At 52.0% G+C, this 19322-nt stretch overlaps 1 protein-coding gene across 1 annotated transcript in view; it reads left to right on the top strand.

Moving 5' to 3' along the window:
* Positions 1-19322, top strand: part of DYSF (dysferlin) — a 70759-nt gene that overhangs the window by 17371 nt on the left and 34066 nt on the right. Inside the window, exons 23-39 of the mRNA XM_039724004.1 lie at positions 503-695; positions 1424-1555; positions 1872-2038; positions 2328-2442; positions 2534-2639; positions 3138-3280; positions 6647-6820; positions 7491-7596; positions 7831-7908; positions 10683-10864; positions 11873-12013; positions 12812-12841; positions 13530-13556; positions 16367-16468; positions 17024-17185; positions 17847-18012; positions 18648-18721. Coding sequence (XP_039579938.1) covers positions 503-695; positions 1424-1555; positions 1872-2038; positions 2328-2442; positions 2534-2639; positions 3138-3280; positions 6647-6820; positions 7491-7596; positions 7831-7908; positions 10683-10864; positions 11873-12013; positions 12812-12841; positions 13530-13556; positions 16367-16468; positions 17024-17185; positions 17847-18012; positions 18648-18721 — 2098 coding nt within the window. The remainder of the gene's footprint in view (positions 1-502; positions 696-1423; positions 1556-1871; positions 2039-2327; positions 2443-2533; positions 2640-3137; positions 3281-6646; positions 6821-7490; positions 7597-7830; positions 7909-10682; positions 10865-11872; positions 12014-12811; positions 12842-13529; positions 13557-16366; positions 16469-17023; positions 17186-17846; positions 18013-18647; positions 18722-19322) is intronic.

The raw sequence follows: 19322 nt of genomic DNA, 5'->3' as shown, positions 1-19322 counted from the left end.
CTCCCAGTTTGGCAGCTGATCCATTTTTCCAGGAGCTTGGATAATGGATATTAAAATGTGTGTGTGGCTCATTCCCATCCTGATTCCAGGGGGAATTCTGGCTGTGGTTTGAAGCTCTTTTGTTCTTCCTGTTCCCAAATATCTTTGATGGTGTCTCAATTTCTTGGAAACTTGATGAAAATACGGAAAAAATATTTAAAAAGGCCAGAAAATCTCACAATTAGAGACCATTAATGACCTTTTATGATCATTAATGATCATTAATGATGACTGATGACCATTAATGATCTTTAGTGATCAGTAACAACCATTAATGAGTATTGATGATGATTGGTGACCATTAATCACCATTGATGATGATTGGTGACCATTAGTGACCACTAATGACAATTAATGACCATTAATCACCATTAGTCATCATCAGTGACAATTAACAACCCTTAATGACCTTCAAGGTCCATCCCAATCCTACCCAATCCCTGATTCCCGCCTATCCCTGCAGCCTGAAGCTTCCTGATGTCCTGGGGAGAGCATCCAGCACCCACCTGGATCAGAACCTGTTCCGCTTCCGGAGCACCCACCTGGAGCAGATCCTGAAGGTGGCTCTGAGGCTCAAACATGAGAATTCCAGCCTTTCCCAAATCCTGGATCAGGCGGAGGATTGGCTGTGCCGGCTCCGGGCCATGGCGGAGGAGGTGACTCTTCCTGGTTTTCCCATTGTGGTTTTCGTGGGAAGTGGGGGTGATGTTGATGCCTGCTCCCAAATCCATGGGATTCTCCCACGGTGCCAGGTTTGGCTCCGATGGTGGAGGCTGGTGTTGCTCATGGATGAGTTGAGGTCAATTCATGGATAGGGAGCAGCCCTGGGAGAAGGGCTTGGAATGTTGGTGGGTGGGAAGCTCCATGTGCTCTGGGCTGATCCCACAGCAGGAAAAGGGGAAATTCTGCCCCGCTACCATGGAGACAGGATGGGAGAACTTGGAAATGTTAGCTCTGGTTTCATGGAACCATGGAAAGTTTTGGTCTGGGAGAGACCTTAAACACTTGTTTGTGTAACTGTCCCTCTCCCGGTCCTTGCCCCTGACCTTATCCATGTCCTTTTCCCTGTCCATGTCCTTGTCCCTGACCTGTGACCCTGTCCATGTCCCTGATCCTATCCCTGATCCTGTCCAGGATCACTGGAATTTTGAATCTCCTCAAGGTCAGCTGGGGACACATTTTAGGGATGCCGATGGTGGCGTTTGGATGATCCTGAAGGTCTTTTCCAACCTCAATTCCATGATCCCAAAGCGCTCCACCCACTCCTGACATTATCCCATGACTGCCCCATGTCCCACCTGCCCCATCTAGGGATCTTCATTTCCACCCTTCCAACCTCCCAGAATTCCTGTTAATCCCTTCCTGGGGGCCTTTTCCTTGCCAGTACCCACAGGAGGAGGTGATGGGGCCGCGGATCCCGGCGCAGATCCGGGTGCGGCTCTGGTTTGGATTGGCCGTGGATGAGAAGGAATTCAACCAATTCGCCGAGGGAAAACTCTCCGTCTTCGCTGAAACCGTGAGCATTCCCAAGGGATCCCCATCCCAGCAGGAAAAGGGGATGGGCTAAACCTGAAACCTCATCATTTCCTAAAAACTGTGGGAAGGAAGAGCTGTTCCCACCAGCTCAGCCTGGAATGCTGAGGGGAAAGTTGGGAATGAGTCATGGAGCTGTGTTGTCCCTTACAATGGGAAAATTGGGATGCTGTGGAATGGGTTGGGCTTTTCCCAGGAGGTCTGTCCCTCTGCAGGGATTATTCACGGGATTCTATGGGATTATTCATGGAATTCTGTCATTCCAACCCCAAATCCCTCTTTTTTTTTGTCTCTCCCAGTATGAGAACCAGACCAAGCTGGCGCTGGTGGGGAACTGGGGCACCACCGGCCTCACTTATCCCAAATATTCCGACGTCACCGGCCGGATCAAGCTTCCCAAGGACAGCTTCCGGCCTTCCGCAGGATGGACCTGGGCTGGGGATTGGTTTGTCTGCCCAGAAAAGACGTGAGTGGGGCTTTTCTGCTGGGAATTCCCGAGAATCCCAAAATCCGGTGGCAAAATCTGCGATGCCCCTGTAGTTCCTCACCTGTGTCCATGGAGGTGATTCCCCCTCATCCAAATCTTGGGATGCTCCAAAAGTGAGGAGCTTTGGGGTGAGGTTTTCATCCTGGTTTGGGTTTTTCCTGAGGAGGAATTTTGCTTGGAGGGGTGGAAGATCTTTGGGAGCGCTGAGGATGGCACAGGAGGAAGGTGGGATGGAGAATCCCTGATTTTGGGTATTCCCGGGATTCAGGTTGTTGCATGACGTGGACGCTGGACACCTGAGCTTTGTGGAGGAGGTGTTTGAGAACCAGGTCCGTCTTCCTGGAGGGCAGTGGATCCACATGACCGATTCCTACACAGACGTGGTAAGGGAAAACTGGGAATTCTGGGAGCCGGGCTGGAATCCCAGGGGAAATTTAGGGATTAGTTTGGGTGAGAATTCCTTGTGTCCCACAGAATGGGGAGAAGGTCCTGCCCAAGGATGAGATTGAGTGTCCTCCAGGCTGGAAGTGGGAAGATGTGGAATGGGACACGGATCTCAACAGGGCTGTGGATGAGAAAGGTACCAAAGACGGAATTTTGGGATCTGGGATTTGGGAAGTTTGGGATTTCTTTCCATGGTCTGTGGATGAAAACATTCCCATGGCTGTGGGAACTGGATCAGGAGAAGGGATCAGGCTCTGGTGGAGGATCCTTTTCCCTTGTCTCTGCTTGGAGTGGTGGGATGAGAATTCCCAAAAGCAGTGCTGGGATAATCTGGGAAGATCCTGGTGGAAAAGAAATGAAAAACACTGGGCTGGAGAGTGCTGGGATGGTCCCAGGGGTTGGAATGGCTGAAGGGAGAGAGGGAAGAATCCTCAAGATGGGATTTGGGGCCAAGGACACCACGGATCCATCCCTGAGCATTCCAGAGGGGTGGGTTGTGCCATAAGGAGGGAAATCCAACCGGGAAATTTTGCTGAATTCAGCCACACCTTCACTGTTGGAAATTCCTGGTGGGAGCCAAGGTGTGGGGGGAGGCTCTTCTCCCACCTCCACCAGGTATTCCCTTCTTCCCAAGGCTGGGAGTACGGGATCACGATCCCGCCGGAGCGCAAGCCCAAGGCCTGGGTGCCGGCGGAGAAGATGTTCCACACCCACCGGCGCCGGCGCTGGGTGCGGCTCCGCCGGCGCGACCTGGAGCACATGGAAGCCATGAGAAAGGTGGGATTGGCCAGGAAAAGGTGCCACTGGGTCGGGATATGGCCCTGTCCCTCCAGTGGGTGCCTGGCTTTGGCAGGATCTGCTTTTCCTTGGAGATTGAGGGGAGCTTGTCTTGGTTTCCAGTGGAAAACACCACATTCCCAGGGTGGAGAACATTCCGGAGGGATTGACTGGGATGTGGGGTGAGATGGGGACATCCAGGAAAGTCTGGGAGTGTGGGAATTGGGGGAGGGCCGGTGTCCCCAGCCTGTCCCTATCCTGCTTCCCTCTAGATGGTGCCATTGGACCGGGAATGCTGCTTCTGCTCCTCGGTCCTTCCAGCTGCTTCCCAAGGCCACTTGTCTCCCTTCCCAGAAAATTTTCGGGATAACTGTAGCCACTGTCACCCTACTTGCTGTGGGTGTCACTGGGGGAAAAACCTTCCAGACTTGGGGTGGATGATCCAGGGAGAAATTCCAGAGGCGGCAGAGCCATGGGAAGGGTCAGGATGATGGCAAAGGGAAAAGCGGGATGGGAAACGGAGCTGCTGGAGCTCCACAGGCGTGGGCAGGATCTGGCCCCAGCCCAGCAATCCCGCTCCAGGTGGGATTCATCCCAGGGATTGCTGGAGAGCTGCATTCCCGGGGTGGTTCCAGCAGTGGTAATGGTTGGATTGGGATAATCCGGCTCCATCCTGGGAAGTGTCCAAGGCCAGGATGGACATTGGCTTGGAGCAACCTGAGATAGGGGAGATGTCCCTGAACATGGATGGGGTGGAATAGGATGGGATTTAAGATCCCTTCCCACTCAAACCATTCCGGCATTCTGGAGCCAAGCTGGGAGATCTGGGAATGTTCCCCTGGAGAAGGGAAAATTCCAGGCAGAGCTCAGAGTCCCTGCAGGGGCTCCAGGAGAGCTGCAGAGGGACTGGGGACAAGGGACAGAGGGACAGGACACAGGGAATGGCTGCCACTGGCCAAGGGGAGATTGGGCTGGGATCTGGGCTATTCCCGGGATTCAGGTTGTTGCATGACGTGGACGCTGGACACCTGAGCTTTGTGGAGGAGGTGTTTGAGAACCAGGTCCGTCTTCCTGGAGGGCAGTGGATCCACATGACCGATTCCTACACAGACGTGGTAAGGGAAAACTGGGAATTCTGGGAGCCGGGCTGGAATCCCAGGGGAAATTTAGGGATTAGTTTGGGTGAGAATTCCTTGTGTCCCACAGAATGGGGAGAAGGTCCTGCCCAAGGATGAGATTGAGTGTCCTCCAGGCTGGAAGTGGGAAGATGTGGAATGGGACACGGATCTCAACAGGGCTGTGGATGAGAAAGGTACCAAAGACGGAATTTTGGGATCTGGGATTTGGGAAGTTTGGGATTTCTTTCCATGGTCTGTGGATGAAAACATTCCCATGGCTGTGGGAACTGGATCAGGAGAAGGGATCAGGCTCTGGTGGAGGATCCTTTTCCCTTGTCTCTGCTTGGAGTGGTGGGATGAGAATTCCCAAAGGCAGTGCTGGGATAATCTGGGAAGATCCTGGTGGAAAAGAAATGAAAAACACTGGGCTGGAGAGTGCTGGGATGGTCCCAGGGGTTGGAGTGGCTGAAGGGAGAGAGGGAAGAGTCCTCAAGATGGGATTTGGAGCCAAGGACACCACGGATCCATCCCTGAGCATTCCAGAGGGGTGGGTTGTGCCATAAGGAGGGAAATCCAACCGGGAAATTTTGCTGAATTCAGCCACACCTTCACTGTTGGAAATTCCTGGTGGGAGCCAAGGTGTGGGGGGAGGCTCTTCTCCCACCTCCACCAGGTATTCCCTTCTTCCCAAGGCTGGGAGTACGGGATCACGATCCCGCCGGAGCGCAAGCCCAAGGCCTGGGTGCCGGCGGAGAAGATGTTCCACACCCACCGGCGCCGGCGCTGGGTGCGGCTCCGCCGGCGCGACCTGGAGCACATGGAAGCCATGAGAAAGGTGGGATTGGCCAGGAAAAGGTGCCACTGGGTCGGGATATGGCCCTGTCCCTCCAGTGGGCGCCTGGCTTTGGCAGGATCTGCTTTTCCTTGGAGATTGAGGGGAGCTTGTCTTGGTTTCCAGTGGAAAACACCACATTCCCAGGGTGGAGAACATTCCGGAGGGATTGACTGGGATGTGGGGTGAGATGGGGACATCCAGGAAAGTCTGGGAGTGTGGGAATTGGGGGAGGGCCGGTGTCCCCAGCCTGTCCCTATCCTGCTTCCCTCTAGATGGTGCCATTGGACCGGGAATGCTGCTTCTGCTCCTCGGTCCTTCCAGCTGCTTCCCAAGGCCACTTGTCTCCCTTCCCAGAAAATTTTCGGGATAACTGTAGCCACTGTCACCCTACTTGCTGTGGGTGTCACTGGGAGAAAAACCTTCCAGACTTGGGGTGGATGATCCAGAGAGAAATTCCAGAAGTGGCAGAGCCATAGGAGGGGTCGGGATGATGGCAAAGGGAAAGCGGGATGGGAAATGGAGCTGCTGGAGCTCCACAGGCGTGGGCAGGATCTGGCCCCAGCCCAGCAATCCCGCTCCAAGTGGGATTCATCTCAGGGATTGCTGGAGAGCTGCATTCCCGGGATGGTTCCAGCAGTGGTAATGGTTGGATTGGGATAATCCGGCTCCATCCTGGGAAGTGTCCAAGGCCAGGATGGACATTGGCTTGGAGCAACCTGAGATAGGGGAGATGTCCCTGAACATGGATGGGGTGGAATAGGATGGGATTTAAGATCCCTTCCCACTCAAACCATTCCGGCATTCTGGAGCCAAGCTGGGAGATCTGGGAATGTTCCCCTGGAGAAGGGAAAATTCCAGGCAGAGCTCAGAGTCCCTGCAGGGGCTCCAGGAGAGCTGCAGAGGGACTGGGGACAAGGGACAGAGGGACAGGACACAGGGAATGGCTGCCACTGGCCAAGGGGAGATTGGGCTGGGATCTGGGCAAGGAATTGCTGGCTGGGAGGGTGGGCAGAGGCTGGGCTGGAATTCCCAGATTGGCTGTGGCTGCCCCTGGATCCCTGGCAGTGTCCAAGGCCAGGCTGGAGGGGGCTTGGAGTACACTGGGATGGTCGGAAGTGTCCCTCGAAGTGGCTGAGCTATAAAGTCCCTTCCATCCCAAACTATTCCATGATTCCATGATAATCTCCAGAGCCTTTCCCAGCTGAAACCAAATGACCTCAGAGATCTTTCCCAACCGGAATATTCCTGTGATTCTCCGAACAATTCCATGACTCCATTCCATAATTCCAGTCTGGGGGAGACACAGGGAAAACCTGGGGTGGATCAACCATATCCAACAACATCCCAAAAAACCTAAATCCAGCTTTTGGGTCAGTCTGGGAAAACCTGATCCCTGTGATCCCTGTCTGGCAGCACAAGCAGGAGGATCTGGACGGGGATGGTTGGGAATACGCTTCCCTCTTTGGCTGGCGCTTCCACCTCCAGCAGCGCCGCTCCGACTCCTTCCGCCGGCGCCGCTGGAGACGCCGGATGGAGCCTCTGGAACGCACCGGTCCCGCCGCCGTCTTCGCCTTGGAAGGGGCTCTGGTAGGGAACAGCCTCTCCCATTCCCAAATTTCTTCTTGGGAATGTTATTGGCCGCTTGTTATCGGCTGCTTGTTGCCTGTTTTCCGTTATCCCATTATCCGCCCTGTTTGTTCCCTGCTTTTCCTCTTTGTTCCTGACTTTCTCCACACTCTGGATTTCCCAACACGCTGCTTTTCCAATGATTCCATGAGAGGCAAAGCAGCACAAAGCTCCTATTCTGTATTTTTATGGATTTTTTTCCTCTCCTGTTTGGCTTTTTTCCCCCTCTTTCCTTGCTCTGTCTTTCCCTCCAATCCAAAGTTGATCCCTTTGGGATAAAAGTGGCTCTGTGGTGTTTTGCATGAGCTGTTCCCATCTCAGGGGACCCTGGCTGCCTCTCATCCCCAGTTCTCCCGGCGGGATTGTTCCTATTCCCCTTTTTCCCATGGGTTCCACAAACGGGAATTCTCAGGCTTGGAAATTGCTCCTTTTCCCACAAATATTCCAAGGCCAATGGGGAAATAGGAGAACACGGGGATCTCCAAGAGCTTTTCCAACCTAAATTTTAGGATTCTGGGGAACACCGGAAGCCCAGACTCCTCTTGGACACCCCAGAGAATTCCATCCCATGGGGAAACCTGGCTCTGGAGGTGATCCCAGCATTCCCGACTTTCTATTGTTTTCCTTGCAGGGAGGAGTGACGGACGACAAGAGCGACGATGGAAAATCTGATGGAAAGTCCGCATCCACCCTGAGTTTTGGAGTCAACAGACCCACAATCTCCTGCATTTTTGACTGTAAGAACCCCAGGGGAGCAGGAAAGGCATTTACCATCCCTTTCCCAAAAAAAGATGGAGAAATAAAGATGGAAAAAGGGTGGAGGGGAGGACGGTGCATATGGGAGCATCCACAGGCTCCAGGATTGGAGCTCGGGATGTCCCGGGGGATTAAGCCGGGATTCTCTCAGATGGGAGATGAGGAATGACGGAATGACCCTGGGATCTTTTCCATGTTTCCTGTTCTTCTGGCAGCTGGGAACAGATTCCACCTGCGCTGTTACCTGTACCAGGCACGGGATCTCATGGCCATGGACAAGGACAGCTTCTCCGGTGAGTCCGGATCTACACCGGGATGGAATTCTGGGAACAGAGGGGGACCATCCATGGGCCAGGACACCTCCCACTATCCCAGGTGGATCCAAGCCCCAATGTCCAACCTGGCCTTGGGCACTGCCAGGGATCCAGGGGCAGCCACAGCCAATCTGGGAATTCCAGCCCAGCCCCTGCCCACCCTCCCAGCCAGCAATTCCTTGCCCAGATCCCAGCCCAATCTCCCCTTGGCCAGTGGCAGCCATTCCCTGGGTCCTGTCCCTCTGTCCCTTGTCCCCAGTCCCTCTGCAGCTCTCCTGGAGCCCCTGCAGGCCTGGAATGGGCTCCAGGGAATCTCTGGAGCCTTTCATTCTCCATGCTGGATATGATGGACCACAGGGAGAAACTTCCATGGGATGTTCCCAGGGAAAATTCCAGAGGGTGACAGGATTTTATCGGGACCTTGGCACAGTCTGGCCCCTTCTTCTCCAGCATCCTCAGGAAATTCCTTGTTGGATTTGATCCAGTGGAAGGTTCCCAGCCCATGGGGTTTTATCCTTAAGGATGATCCATAAGGTCCCTTCTGTCCCAAAACAATCTGGGATTCCATGATTCCATAATTCCTTAGCATCCCCCTTCTCCTAGCTGCACAGGGGGGCAGCAGTCCCTGGGATTTGTGATTTAGGAAGGGTATTTTCGTGGAAAAAAGGGAATTCAGGTGGAAAACAGGGGCTAGCCATTGTGGAGGAGTTTTCCCCATTCTGCTGCTCCACCCTTTCCCAGCATAACTCCAGGGATTTCTGAAATTCCCAGGATTGTGCTGGTGTGATTGGGACTTCCCACACTGGGTTTTTTGGGATAAGAAAGAAGTCATAATAGGAGAAATCCTTTTATCCATGGGGTTTCCATGCTGGAGGTGCTTGGATGGTTGGATGCAGGTGGAACATCTCTTTGGAATGTGGTTGAGAGGGCAATGGAATGCCTGGAATTATCCCAGCAGCCAGAAGATTCCACATTCTCATCCCTGGAGGCTGGGCCATCCCAGCCAGGTATTCCCATTAAGGCTTTGGAGCTGGAAAAGTGGGAAAAGGGGATGTCACCTCCTCTGGATCAGAGCTCAGATAATGTGGAATGTCCCAAATCCCAGAAAAAGAATCCACTGGTGGGAGAGATCCAACATCCCTCCAGGGCTATCCCTGCTTGATTCCCATGAGAATTTACAGAAGGATTTGGGTGGGATTTCCCTCCCAATTCTGGGATTTCAACTCCACTTGGAACAACACATCCGGGAATGATGGGAAACAGGGTCAATCCCAAAGCTGGGGAAGCAGCTGGACCGTGACCCCGAGGGAATCCTGCTTTTCCCAGTAGTTGGAATAATGTGATTTTTGGGAATAAACACCCCAGAGCATCCAAAAAAATCCCCCAGTGCCTGCTCCCACCTGGAATTCCCACAAAAGGCTCCTTGTTGGGATGAGGAGGTGGGAGCGAGGTGAGCTCATGGCCCGGGAGGGGAGTCTGGAATAGTTTTCCTTTGGAAAAATCCTAGCCAAGGACAACACGAACAGCAACGTTCCACAATGTGGGATTGTGATTCCCGCTGCCGGGAATAAAGGAGTTCATTAAAGGGGCTTGGCAGTTGGAAAAATAAACATTCCCTGCTCCCAACAAAGGGGCTTTAGAGAGGCTTCCATGAAAAAAAATAAAAAAAAGGAGGAGAAGGGAGGGAAAAAGAAACATTCCCTGCTCCCAACAAAGGGGCTTTAGAGAGGCTTCCATGAAAAAAAAAAAAAAAAAGGAGGAGAAGGGAGGGAAAAATGGGGGAAAAAAAAGGGAAAAGCAACTCCAAATCCAGAGTTTTTTGTTTATTGTAAAGGATTTGGCTGAGGAAAAGTGGGAAAAGCTCTTCCCAGAGTGGGTTGTTGGGAATGTCTGAGTGGTCCTGGATTGTTAAGCATGGATAGAGGGGGAAATCCAACTGCTGGTGCCCCAGTTCCTGGGGAAAAGGGGGAATGGTGCTGGGATCAGCTGGCCCTGCTTCCAGGGGGTGTGGGATAATCCTGGGATCTCAGTCCAGTGGTTTGTGGCATCATCCTGGGATCTGAATCCAGGAATGTGGGATTTTCCTGGGATCTGAATCCAGGGATGTATGTGGGGTGTTCCTTGGATCTGAATCCATGGATGTGGGATAATCCTGGGATCTGCACCCAGGGATTTGTGGAATAATCCTGGGATCGGAATCCAGAGGGATGTGGGATGATCCTGGGAGCTGCATCTTTTGATTCTCATTAAAGCCCCCAGGGATGTGTGGGTTGTTCCTGGAATCTGCATCCAGGGATGTGTGGGATGCTCCTCTACCTCTCAGCCAGGAATTCCTTCCCAGGATCCTATCCCAATCTCCCCTTTCCCAGTGGGAAGCCATTCCCTGTGTCCTGTCCCTCCTTCCCTTATCCAAATCCCTCTCCAGCTCTCCTGGAGTCCCTTTAGGTCCCAGAAGTGGCTCTAAGATTTCCCTGGATCTTTAGAACAATCCCAACTCTGAAACTGAGCCTTTCCAGCTGGAAAACCACCTGGAAAACAGGGCAGTCTGGGCTTGAAATGCCGAATTCCAGGTGGGATAGACTGGGCAGCTCCTCTCTCCTCAAGCAAGACCTGAGGGAATGCAGGGTGAGATGGAGTGAGATGAGAACCCCCAAATTCTTTGGGAGCTGGTTCTGGATGGAACTTGGAATTCTGGGAAGAGCCGGAGCTGGGATCCATCCCTGAATCCCAATCCTTGAATCCCACTCCCACAGATCCCTACGCCATCGTGTCCTTCCTGCACCAGAGCCAGAAGACGGTGGTGGAGAAGAACACCCTGAATCCCACCTGGGATCAGACCCTGATCTTCTACGAGATCGAGATTTTCGGGAATTCTCAGGACGTGGCCGAGTCCCCTCCCAACATCCTGGTGGAAATCTATGACCACGACACCTATGTGAGTGCGGCGATTCCCGCCGGGAATTCCCAGCCTCTGGAATGTGATGTCTGGCATCTCTGGGTGGTTCAGGCTTTGAGGTGGACATTCCAGGGGAGAAAAATTCCAGGGAAAATCCTGTGGTGTCCTTGAGGTCCCATTCATTGAGCTTCCTTGTTGTCATTTAAAGTGGGAAAATTAACAGAGTTTCCTCATGGAAAAACCTTGGGATAAAGCTGAATGCAGTCAGAAGTAGGGAAATGCCCTCTGCTGTTTGCGGTGTCCAAAGGGCCTGGGAATAATGGAATTCTAGGGGGTTGGTGGCAGGAACTCGAGGTTTTTCCCAGAAAAAGCAAGCTGGAAAAAAAACAAAACAAAAACAACCCTGGACAAACCAAGTGCAGGAGGGAATTCTGTGGAAAAACACTTGGAATACACCTTGGGAGGGGCTTGGGAATATCTCGGGAATCTTTTTCCCTCTCTGGAAATCTTTCTGCTTCTTTTCCCTCTTTGGAATCTTTCCTGCTTCCTGCAGGAGAGGATTTCCCTTGGAAAAAAAAAAATGGAAAAAGCAAGTGAAGGAGGGAATTTTTTGGAAAAACACTTGGAATACACCTTGGGAAGGGCTTGGGAATATCTCAGGAATCTTTTTCCCTCTCTCCTGCTCCTTCCCAGCAGGAAGCAGGAAAGATTCCAAAGATCCCAGTGTGGAGCAGGGAATGGGATTTTTAGGAGCTGGCGAAGGCTCCAAGTTCCTGCTCTGGAAAACCTGGGATAGGAATTCCTAAAAAGGTGTTCTTCTCTTTAAAAGGTGTTTTTCCAGCCTTAGGAATTCCAGAGAGGAGTTGGAAAACTACTGGAGGCTCCATGAGCACCAATCCCATGCGTTTTCCCTGCCCCAATCCCGTAAAGGGATCATCCCTCGCTCTTGACTTTTGGCTGAGCGGGGGATGGATTTCTCTGGGAAAAGGGATGGCAAGGATGATCCCAATTCCCATGGTTCCCAATTCCCTGGAATTCCCTTTCCAGGGCGCGGATGAATTCATGGGACGCTGCATCTGCCGGCCCAGCCTGGAGCGCTCGCCCCGGCTTTCCTGGTATCCTGTCCTCAAATCCGGCCGGAATGCCGGGGAGCTCCTGGCTGCCTTTGAGCTGATCCAGAGGGAAAAGGTGAGATCCATCCCTGAGTCTGGAATGTTCCAGAATTCCGGTTCTGCCCCAGGATCCAACTTTTCCAGGTGGTGGGTTTTCCATTGGTGCCTTTGGAGTCTCTGAAGAACTGGAGGGATCTGGGATTTGTCCCTTTTTGAGGGATAATTCCATAGGATGAGGTTTTCCAGGTGGGAAAAGAGGTAGTTTAGGATTGGCCTGATGGAAAACTGCAGAATTCCAGGTGGGATGGGCTGGATGGATCCTTCTCTCCTTGGACAAGTCCTGGGGAAATCTCAGGGATATTGAGGGAGCTGGGAATTGCCAAATCCCTAAGGAATGCTGCCCTTTCCTTGGAATATTTCTGGAGGGGGTTAAGGAGAGCTGAAGCCACTCCAGCTTTTCCAATGGCTGCATCCCAGATGTGCCAGGTGAAAAGGATGGATTGGAAAGCTCAGTCCCGGTATCCCATTCTTTCTTCCCAACCCCATGGTTTATCTGGGAATGGGAATCCCACAATTCCCTCTTCCCAGCCCAAACACCAGGAGAAGGCCCCAAATATCTACATGTGGCCGCTTCCTCCTCCTCATTCCCTCCAAACTCAGGTGGGAAAGGCCTTGGAAAAGCCCTGGAATGAGATGTGCTCCCAGAAGAGCTGTTTGATCCCAGTGGGAATCATCTGGGTGGATTTGGTGCTTCTTGGCTGGATGAGAATCCAGGATTTTTAAAGCTGGGAACAGAAAGGGCTGAAGTTTCCCTCGTGGAAAAAGAGGAATTAGCAGTGGGAATGTTAATGGGAATTGTGTTCTCTCCCTGCAGCCAGCTGTTCATCACATCCCTGGATTCGAGGTAATTCCCGACTCCTCCTTGCAAATCCAGCACCACTCCCAACTTTCCCAGGGATTTGGAGCCTGTTTCCAGCCCTACAGCAATCCCTCCATCCTGTCCTAGGGAATCCTTTTAGGATGAAGGAATCCTAAAGCATAGAGATTCTGCTTTTCCTCAGCTGATAAGGAAAACTGGGAGTGGGGCAGCTCCTTCCTGACAGGGCAAATTTATCCCATTCCAGGATCCACAGGATCCCATGGAGATACTCCAAAGGCTCTGGAGCCAGGCTGGGAGAGCTGGGAAAGTTCCCCTGGAAAAGGGAAAATTCCAGGGAAAGCTCTGAGTCCCTAAAGGAGCTCCAGGGACTGGGGTCAAGGCCTGCAGGGACAGGACACAGGGAATGGCTGCCACTGGCCAAGGGGAGATTGGGCTGGGATCTTGGCAAGGAATTGCTGGCTGGGAGGGTGGGCAGGGGCTGGGCTGGAATTCCCAGATTTGCTGTGGCTGCCCCTGGATCCCTGGCAGTGCCCAAGGCCAGGTTGGATCCACCACGGATAGTGGGAGGGGGTGTCTCTGGATGGGATCCTATGGATTTTTCCTCCCCAAAGCATTCCATGAATCACTTCGGATGTCAGCTCCAATTATAAACCTTGGGATGGGCTTAGGGATGCAAACTCCTCTAATTCCGTTCTTTCCTCCTCTTTCCCAGAGCGATCTCTCCTCCAGCCTGGATGAGGTGAGTCTTTGGAAATTCCTTGTTTTTCCTCTTGGAATTGTTCAAATTTGCTTCCTTGGGAAATCCTCTTTTTCCCGGACGGGTCAAGCTTGGGAGCATCAGGATTTTGGGAATATGAGTGACCTCTGGCTGGATGAGCTTTTCCTCATGGCTGGGAATGTTGGGATCCATTTACCCTCTGGAATGAGGTGTCCCATCTCAACCCAGGTGTGCCAGAGCTGGAATGCTGGGCTGCCCTTGGGAAATCCCAATTCCAAACTTTCCATAGGAACTTTGCCATGAATCGAGGATGTGCTGGACTGTTCCAGTTGTTCCGAAGGGAATTTTTGTCCCTTGTTCCATGAAAACAATTCAGGGATAGGTTGGATGGGGCTTGGAGTAACCTGGGATAGTGGAAGGTTCCCTGCCCATGGAATGAGATGAGTTTTCTAACAGAAAACTCCATGAGATTCCATGAGACTTCATAATTCCCATGATTCTGATTCCACACCCAGGATCCCAAGACTTTATCTTTGTACATCTCATGGAGCCACTCCCAGGCTGAACCAAGAGTTGGGATCTTCGAAAACTTCAGGCAGGGAAAGGGAACAACTCTTGGAATGTTGTCGTGGCTCTCGGAGCTGTTAATCCCAAAATCCATGAGATGAGCTAGGAAAGACCTGAGCCACATTCCCAGGAAAGGTTGGATTGGATGGGATAAAGACATTTTTCCAAGACTTCTTTCCCATCCAAACCACCTTTCCTTGGGAACTCATCCTGCTGTTCCATATTGTCCATAATCATCTCTCTCCTCTTTTTGCCTCCATTTCTTCCCACCGCTGGAATTCCGGGATGGGGCATTCCACAGCTCTGCATCCCTGCCTTGTTCTCAGAGGGGATCCTCCAATGGGTATCACTCTCTTCCCTTTCCTTCCCTTTTCCCAGAATCCAAGAAAATCCCAGCAGAGCCTTTCAGGGAGAGCAGGATTGCAGGAACCCCATCCTGACAAAATTCCGGAGGCTGCATGCCAAGGATTGGTGCCAGCCAGAGCCTCCGGTGCCCCATGGATGCTCCTGAAGGACCAGGCTGGCTCTATCCTTATCCATTTTTTCTTGGGAATGGCCTTTTTGGGCTCTATTCCCACTGAACTCTGGGATTTATCTTTGGATCGCATCCCAGCTTCCATATAAACTGGGAATCTCTTCCAGCTTTTTTTTTTTTTTTTGCCTCATCCATGTTGATTTTCACTCATCCTGGATCCAAATCCAGGTTGGAATCTATGATCTCCAGAGCTCTTTGCCACCTAGATTGCCTTAGATGTATCCTTGTTCAACCCATCCTGGCTCCAAGCAGGATTTTCCTGGATTTTCCTCCTGCCAGCCGGCTTTGTCTGGGAATTATTTTTTCCCAGTCCCATCCTGATCCTTCCCTGCTCCTGCCTCATCCCCGGCATTCACTGTTCATTCCCATCCATTCCAATATTCCATCCTCTGACATTCAACTGGAATCCAGGAGAACACCTGGAAAACCACTGGGAGAGCAGCAGGAAGGACTTAAAAAACCCTGGAACAACGCAGGGTTAAAATCCAAGTTGATCCTGGAGAGGATGAATGGGGCAGGAGCTCTTTCCCAAGGATTTCCCGCTGGATTTGCTGAAGGATTGATCTTTAAAATCCCTTCCAACCCAAACCATTCCATGATTTCAGGCCTGAGCAGTCTGAAGTGAGTTTTTTTGGGGGGAATTAGAGTTCCAGAGGTAACCCAGGGAATGTGGGAATTCTCTGCAGCTCTCCCTTCTCCTTTGGGTTATCCCAGATAAAATTCCCATTCCCTGCCAGCACTAACCCACACTGGGAGCATGTGGATCGTGGGATGGAGGAGGAGTGGCTGCTCATGTGGGAATCCCAGGCACCTCCTCCCACATGGAATTCCTGAAAACTTTTGGCTAATGAGCAGCTTGACTCAGGAACCAGCAATTCCCAAGGAAAGTTAAAGCTTGGAATTTTATGGGAAGGGTGTTGGAATTGGATGATCCTTAAGGCCTTTTCCAGCCCCAACCGTTCCACGATTCCATGTGGAAAATCCCTTTGTAGAACCAATCCTTCACCCACTCCCGTAATTAAAACACACCCACACATCATTGAATCCAGTAAAATTCCAGCTGGGAGAGAATTCCATGCTCCTAGGATGGATTTCCAGAGGTTTTGCTTTCATTCCGACCTTTCTGGGTGCTCTGAGAGATGCAGGAAAAGAAAAGGGGAGGAATTCTGGTTCCCACTCTCCTCATCTGGAAAGGCAAATTGGGAATTCCTCGTCTGCCTCCCAGATTTGGTATGATCCCAATGGAATTCCCAGGTAGTTTCACCTGAGCCCTATCCCATGGATTTCTGGATTATCCATGAAGTGTGGGATGAACCACAGCCCCTTCCCAGATCCAGAGGCGATGCCAATCCCCCATCCCACAGTGCTGCTCCCACTAAATTTTTTGGGAATTGCCCAACTAGAAATCTGCTGCTGCTGCTTCATCCCTGCCGTGATCCCGGGATGGGAAAGAGGCGGTTCCATCCCGTCATTCCCTAAAAACGGTTTAACCTTGGAGGGCAGATCCCTGGGAGAAGCTCAGGAATGTTGGATCTTCTCCAGGATGGATTAAAGAGCACCGGGACCTCCATCCTGCCATTCCTCACCTCTCTCCTCCGGCTGTCCTGGATTTCCTGGGAGAGATCAGTTTGGCAAGGATGGAGATTCTGGGTGGACCCAACATGGAAAGGGGTTTGATTTCCCATCCTGGCACTTCCTGATGTTTTCCTTTCCCTCTCCGCTCCTGCAGTCCGCGGATTCTGACCTTCCCTACCCGCCGCCGCAGCGGGAGCCCAACGTTTACATGGTCCCACAGGGAATCAAACCTGTCCTGCAGCGCACGGCCATCGAGGTGAGCCATGGATCCGGGAACAAGAGCCGGGAATGGGATCCAAGATGGATTCTGGGGTGGGATTCCAAAAGAAGGAGGCTCCAGGGGGAACTCCTGGCTCTTCACAACTCCCTGACAGGAAGGTGGAGCTGGGGATGTTGGGATCTGCTCCCAGGGAATGAGAGATGGGATAAGGATGAAGCTCAGGGAATGAGGGATGGGATAAGGATAAGGATAAAGTTCAGGGAATGAGGGATGGGATAAGGATGAAGTTCAGGTTGGATATCAGGAGGAATTTCCTCATGGAAAGGGTGGTCAGGCATTGGGAGTGTCCAGGGAGCTTTGGAATCCCCATCCCTGGAAGTGTCCAGGGAACTCCTGGTGCCAAGGTGGGGATTGGTCTCAGGTTGAACTGCATGACCTTGGAGGTCTTTTCCAACCTCAAGGATTCCATAACTCCCACCACTGCTTGTCCCAAATGGTTGAACTTCTGGGTTCTCCTCCACTGCCGAGGATCCCCATGGAAACCTGGAAGCAGAGCTTTGGCTCAGGATTTGGAGTCCCTTCATCCCATAGATCCTGGCCTGGGGGCTGAGGAACCTCAAGAGCTTCCAGCTGGCCAGCGTGACCTCGCCCAGCCTGCTGGTGGAGTGTGGGGGGCAGCGCGTCCAGTCCAGCGTCATCAAGAACGTCAAAAAGAACCCCAACTTCGATGTCTGCGTGCTCTTCATGGAAGTGGTGAGGTCCCAGCGGGACTGGAGTGGTTCAGGGGGAAGGGAAGGTCCTAAAAAATGGGGTGAAGTACCTTAAAATCCTATAAAAACAGATCTGGTGAAGGACCTCGAAGTCCTGTAAAGGTGGATCTTGTGAAGGGCCTGGACATCCCATAAAAATTGATCTTGGGGTGAAGGACATCAAAGTTCCTTGAAAATGTGTCTTGTGAAGGACATCAAAATCCCATAAAAATATATTTTGTGAAAAACCTCAAAGTCCCATAGAAATGGATCTTTTGAAGGGTTTTGGAAGTCCCATTAAAATGGCTCTTATGCTGGAGGATCTGGAGGTCCCATAAAATTGGATATTGTGCTGAAGGACCTCAAAGTCCCATAAAAGTGGATCTTGTGGAGGACAGTCCTGTAAAAACAGATTTTACAGTGAAGGACCTCAAAATCCCATAAAAATACATCTGGTGGAAGACCTTAAAACCCCATAAAAATGGGTCATGTGATGAAAGACCCAGAGGTGTCATAAAATTGGTTCTTCTGGTGAAGGACCTCAAAATTCCATAAAAATGGTTCTTCTAGTGAAGTTCCCTCTGCCCTTGGATTTTTGGGGATGTTACAGAACCTCTGCACTCCCTTTCCAGCCTCATTCCATCTTCCCTTCCCTGTTCCCACAGCGTCTGCCCAAGGAGAGCCTCTACAGCCCCCCCATCATCCTGAAGATCATCGACAACCGCCCCTTTGGCCGGAGACCCGTGGTGGGACAGTGCACGATCCGCTCCCTCCAGGAATTCTACTGGGATCCCTCCCAGCAGGACACGGGGGCACCCCAGGAGCAGCCAGGTATGTGGGAATGTTGGGATTTGTGTCCTTCGTGGAGTCATGGAATGGTTGGGTTGGGAGGGGACTTAAAGATGATCCCGTTCCACCCCATCCATGGCAGGGACACCTCCCACTGTCCCAAGTGGATCCAAGCCCCAATGTCCAACCTGGCCTTGGACACTGCCAGGGATCCAGGGGCAGCCACTGTAAATCTGGGAATTCCAGCTCAGCCCCTGCCCACCGCCAGGAATTTTTTCCCCAATATTCCATTGAAATCTCCCCTCCTTCAGTTCAATCCATTCCCCCTTGTCCTGGCACTCCATGTCCTTGTCCCAAGTCCCTCTCCTGACTCCTTGGAGCCCTGGATGGGATTTGGATCATGGGATTGGGGCCTTGGAGATGAGCTTTGGGTGGTGAGAAAAGTCTGGGATGAGTTTGGGATCTTGGAGTTGAACTTCATGTGGTGAGAAGTGTCTGGGAAGAGTTTGGGATCAGGAAGATGAACCTTGGATGGTCTGAGGCGTCTGGATGAGATTGGGATCATGGAGGTGGGGTCTGGGAGAAACTGGGATTACTCCTGGAGGTTGATCCCAAGGGTTTTGGGCTCTGGGATTCCCAAATCCCGGGATCACGGTGCCACCCCTCTCTGGTTGCAGATGATGTCAGCCTCACGCCCAGGGACGACGTCCTCATTGACATCGATGACAAAGAGCCCCTGATCCCCATCCAGGTATGGAAAATGCATTGGGAAGATCTTGGATTCTTTCCGTGCTCTGGTGGATCTGGTGAGGGTGGATCCAAGGTGCTGATGTGAGGCTGGATCCAGTTGGATCCATCCTTTTCCAACTTTCATGTGTTTTCCCTCCCTCTCCTCACCTGCACAATCCCAAACTCCTCCACATTCCCTCTGTTGGGAATGAGGGGCTGGATTTGCTTTCCTGATGGAGAGAAATCCGTGCCAGGTTCTTCCCAAGGAAAGCAAAAATTCCCTGAGCCTCTGTCGTCCTTGCTCCATGGCCAGGTCTCCTTTTCCCATTTTGGCTTCTGGCTTGCAGAAATTTTACTGGACTGGAATTACGGAATTCCGAATCCATGGTGGTAGGAGTGGGGAATTGGTGCAGTTCCAATGAATTTGAGGGATCTCAGCATTCCCTTGGGAATGGATCAGGATGGACACATCCCTGGAGCTTCCGTTCTTGTGGAAACTTCCCGTATCTACAGCCCTCAGGTTCCTTCTCCAGCAGAAGGAATCTCTGGGACAGACCTGTCCCGAGCTGTGCATGGGATGCACGGATCCCGAGGCGATCCCAGTGCCTCTGGAGCAGCTGGGA

This window comes from Passer montanus, unplaced genomic scaffold (assembly GCF_014805655.1).
Source record: "Passer montanus isolate IOZ18808 unplaced genomic scaffold, ASM1480565v1 scaffold109, whole genome shotgun sequence".
Classification (NCBI taxonomy): domain Eukaryota; kingdom Metazoa; phylum Chordata; class Aves; order Passeriformes; family Passeridae; genus Passer; species Passer montanus.
This window is presented reverse-complemented; position numbering and strand designations above follow the sequence as displayed.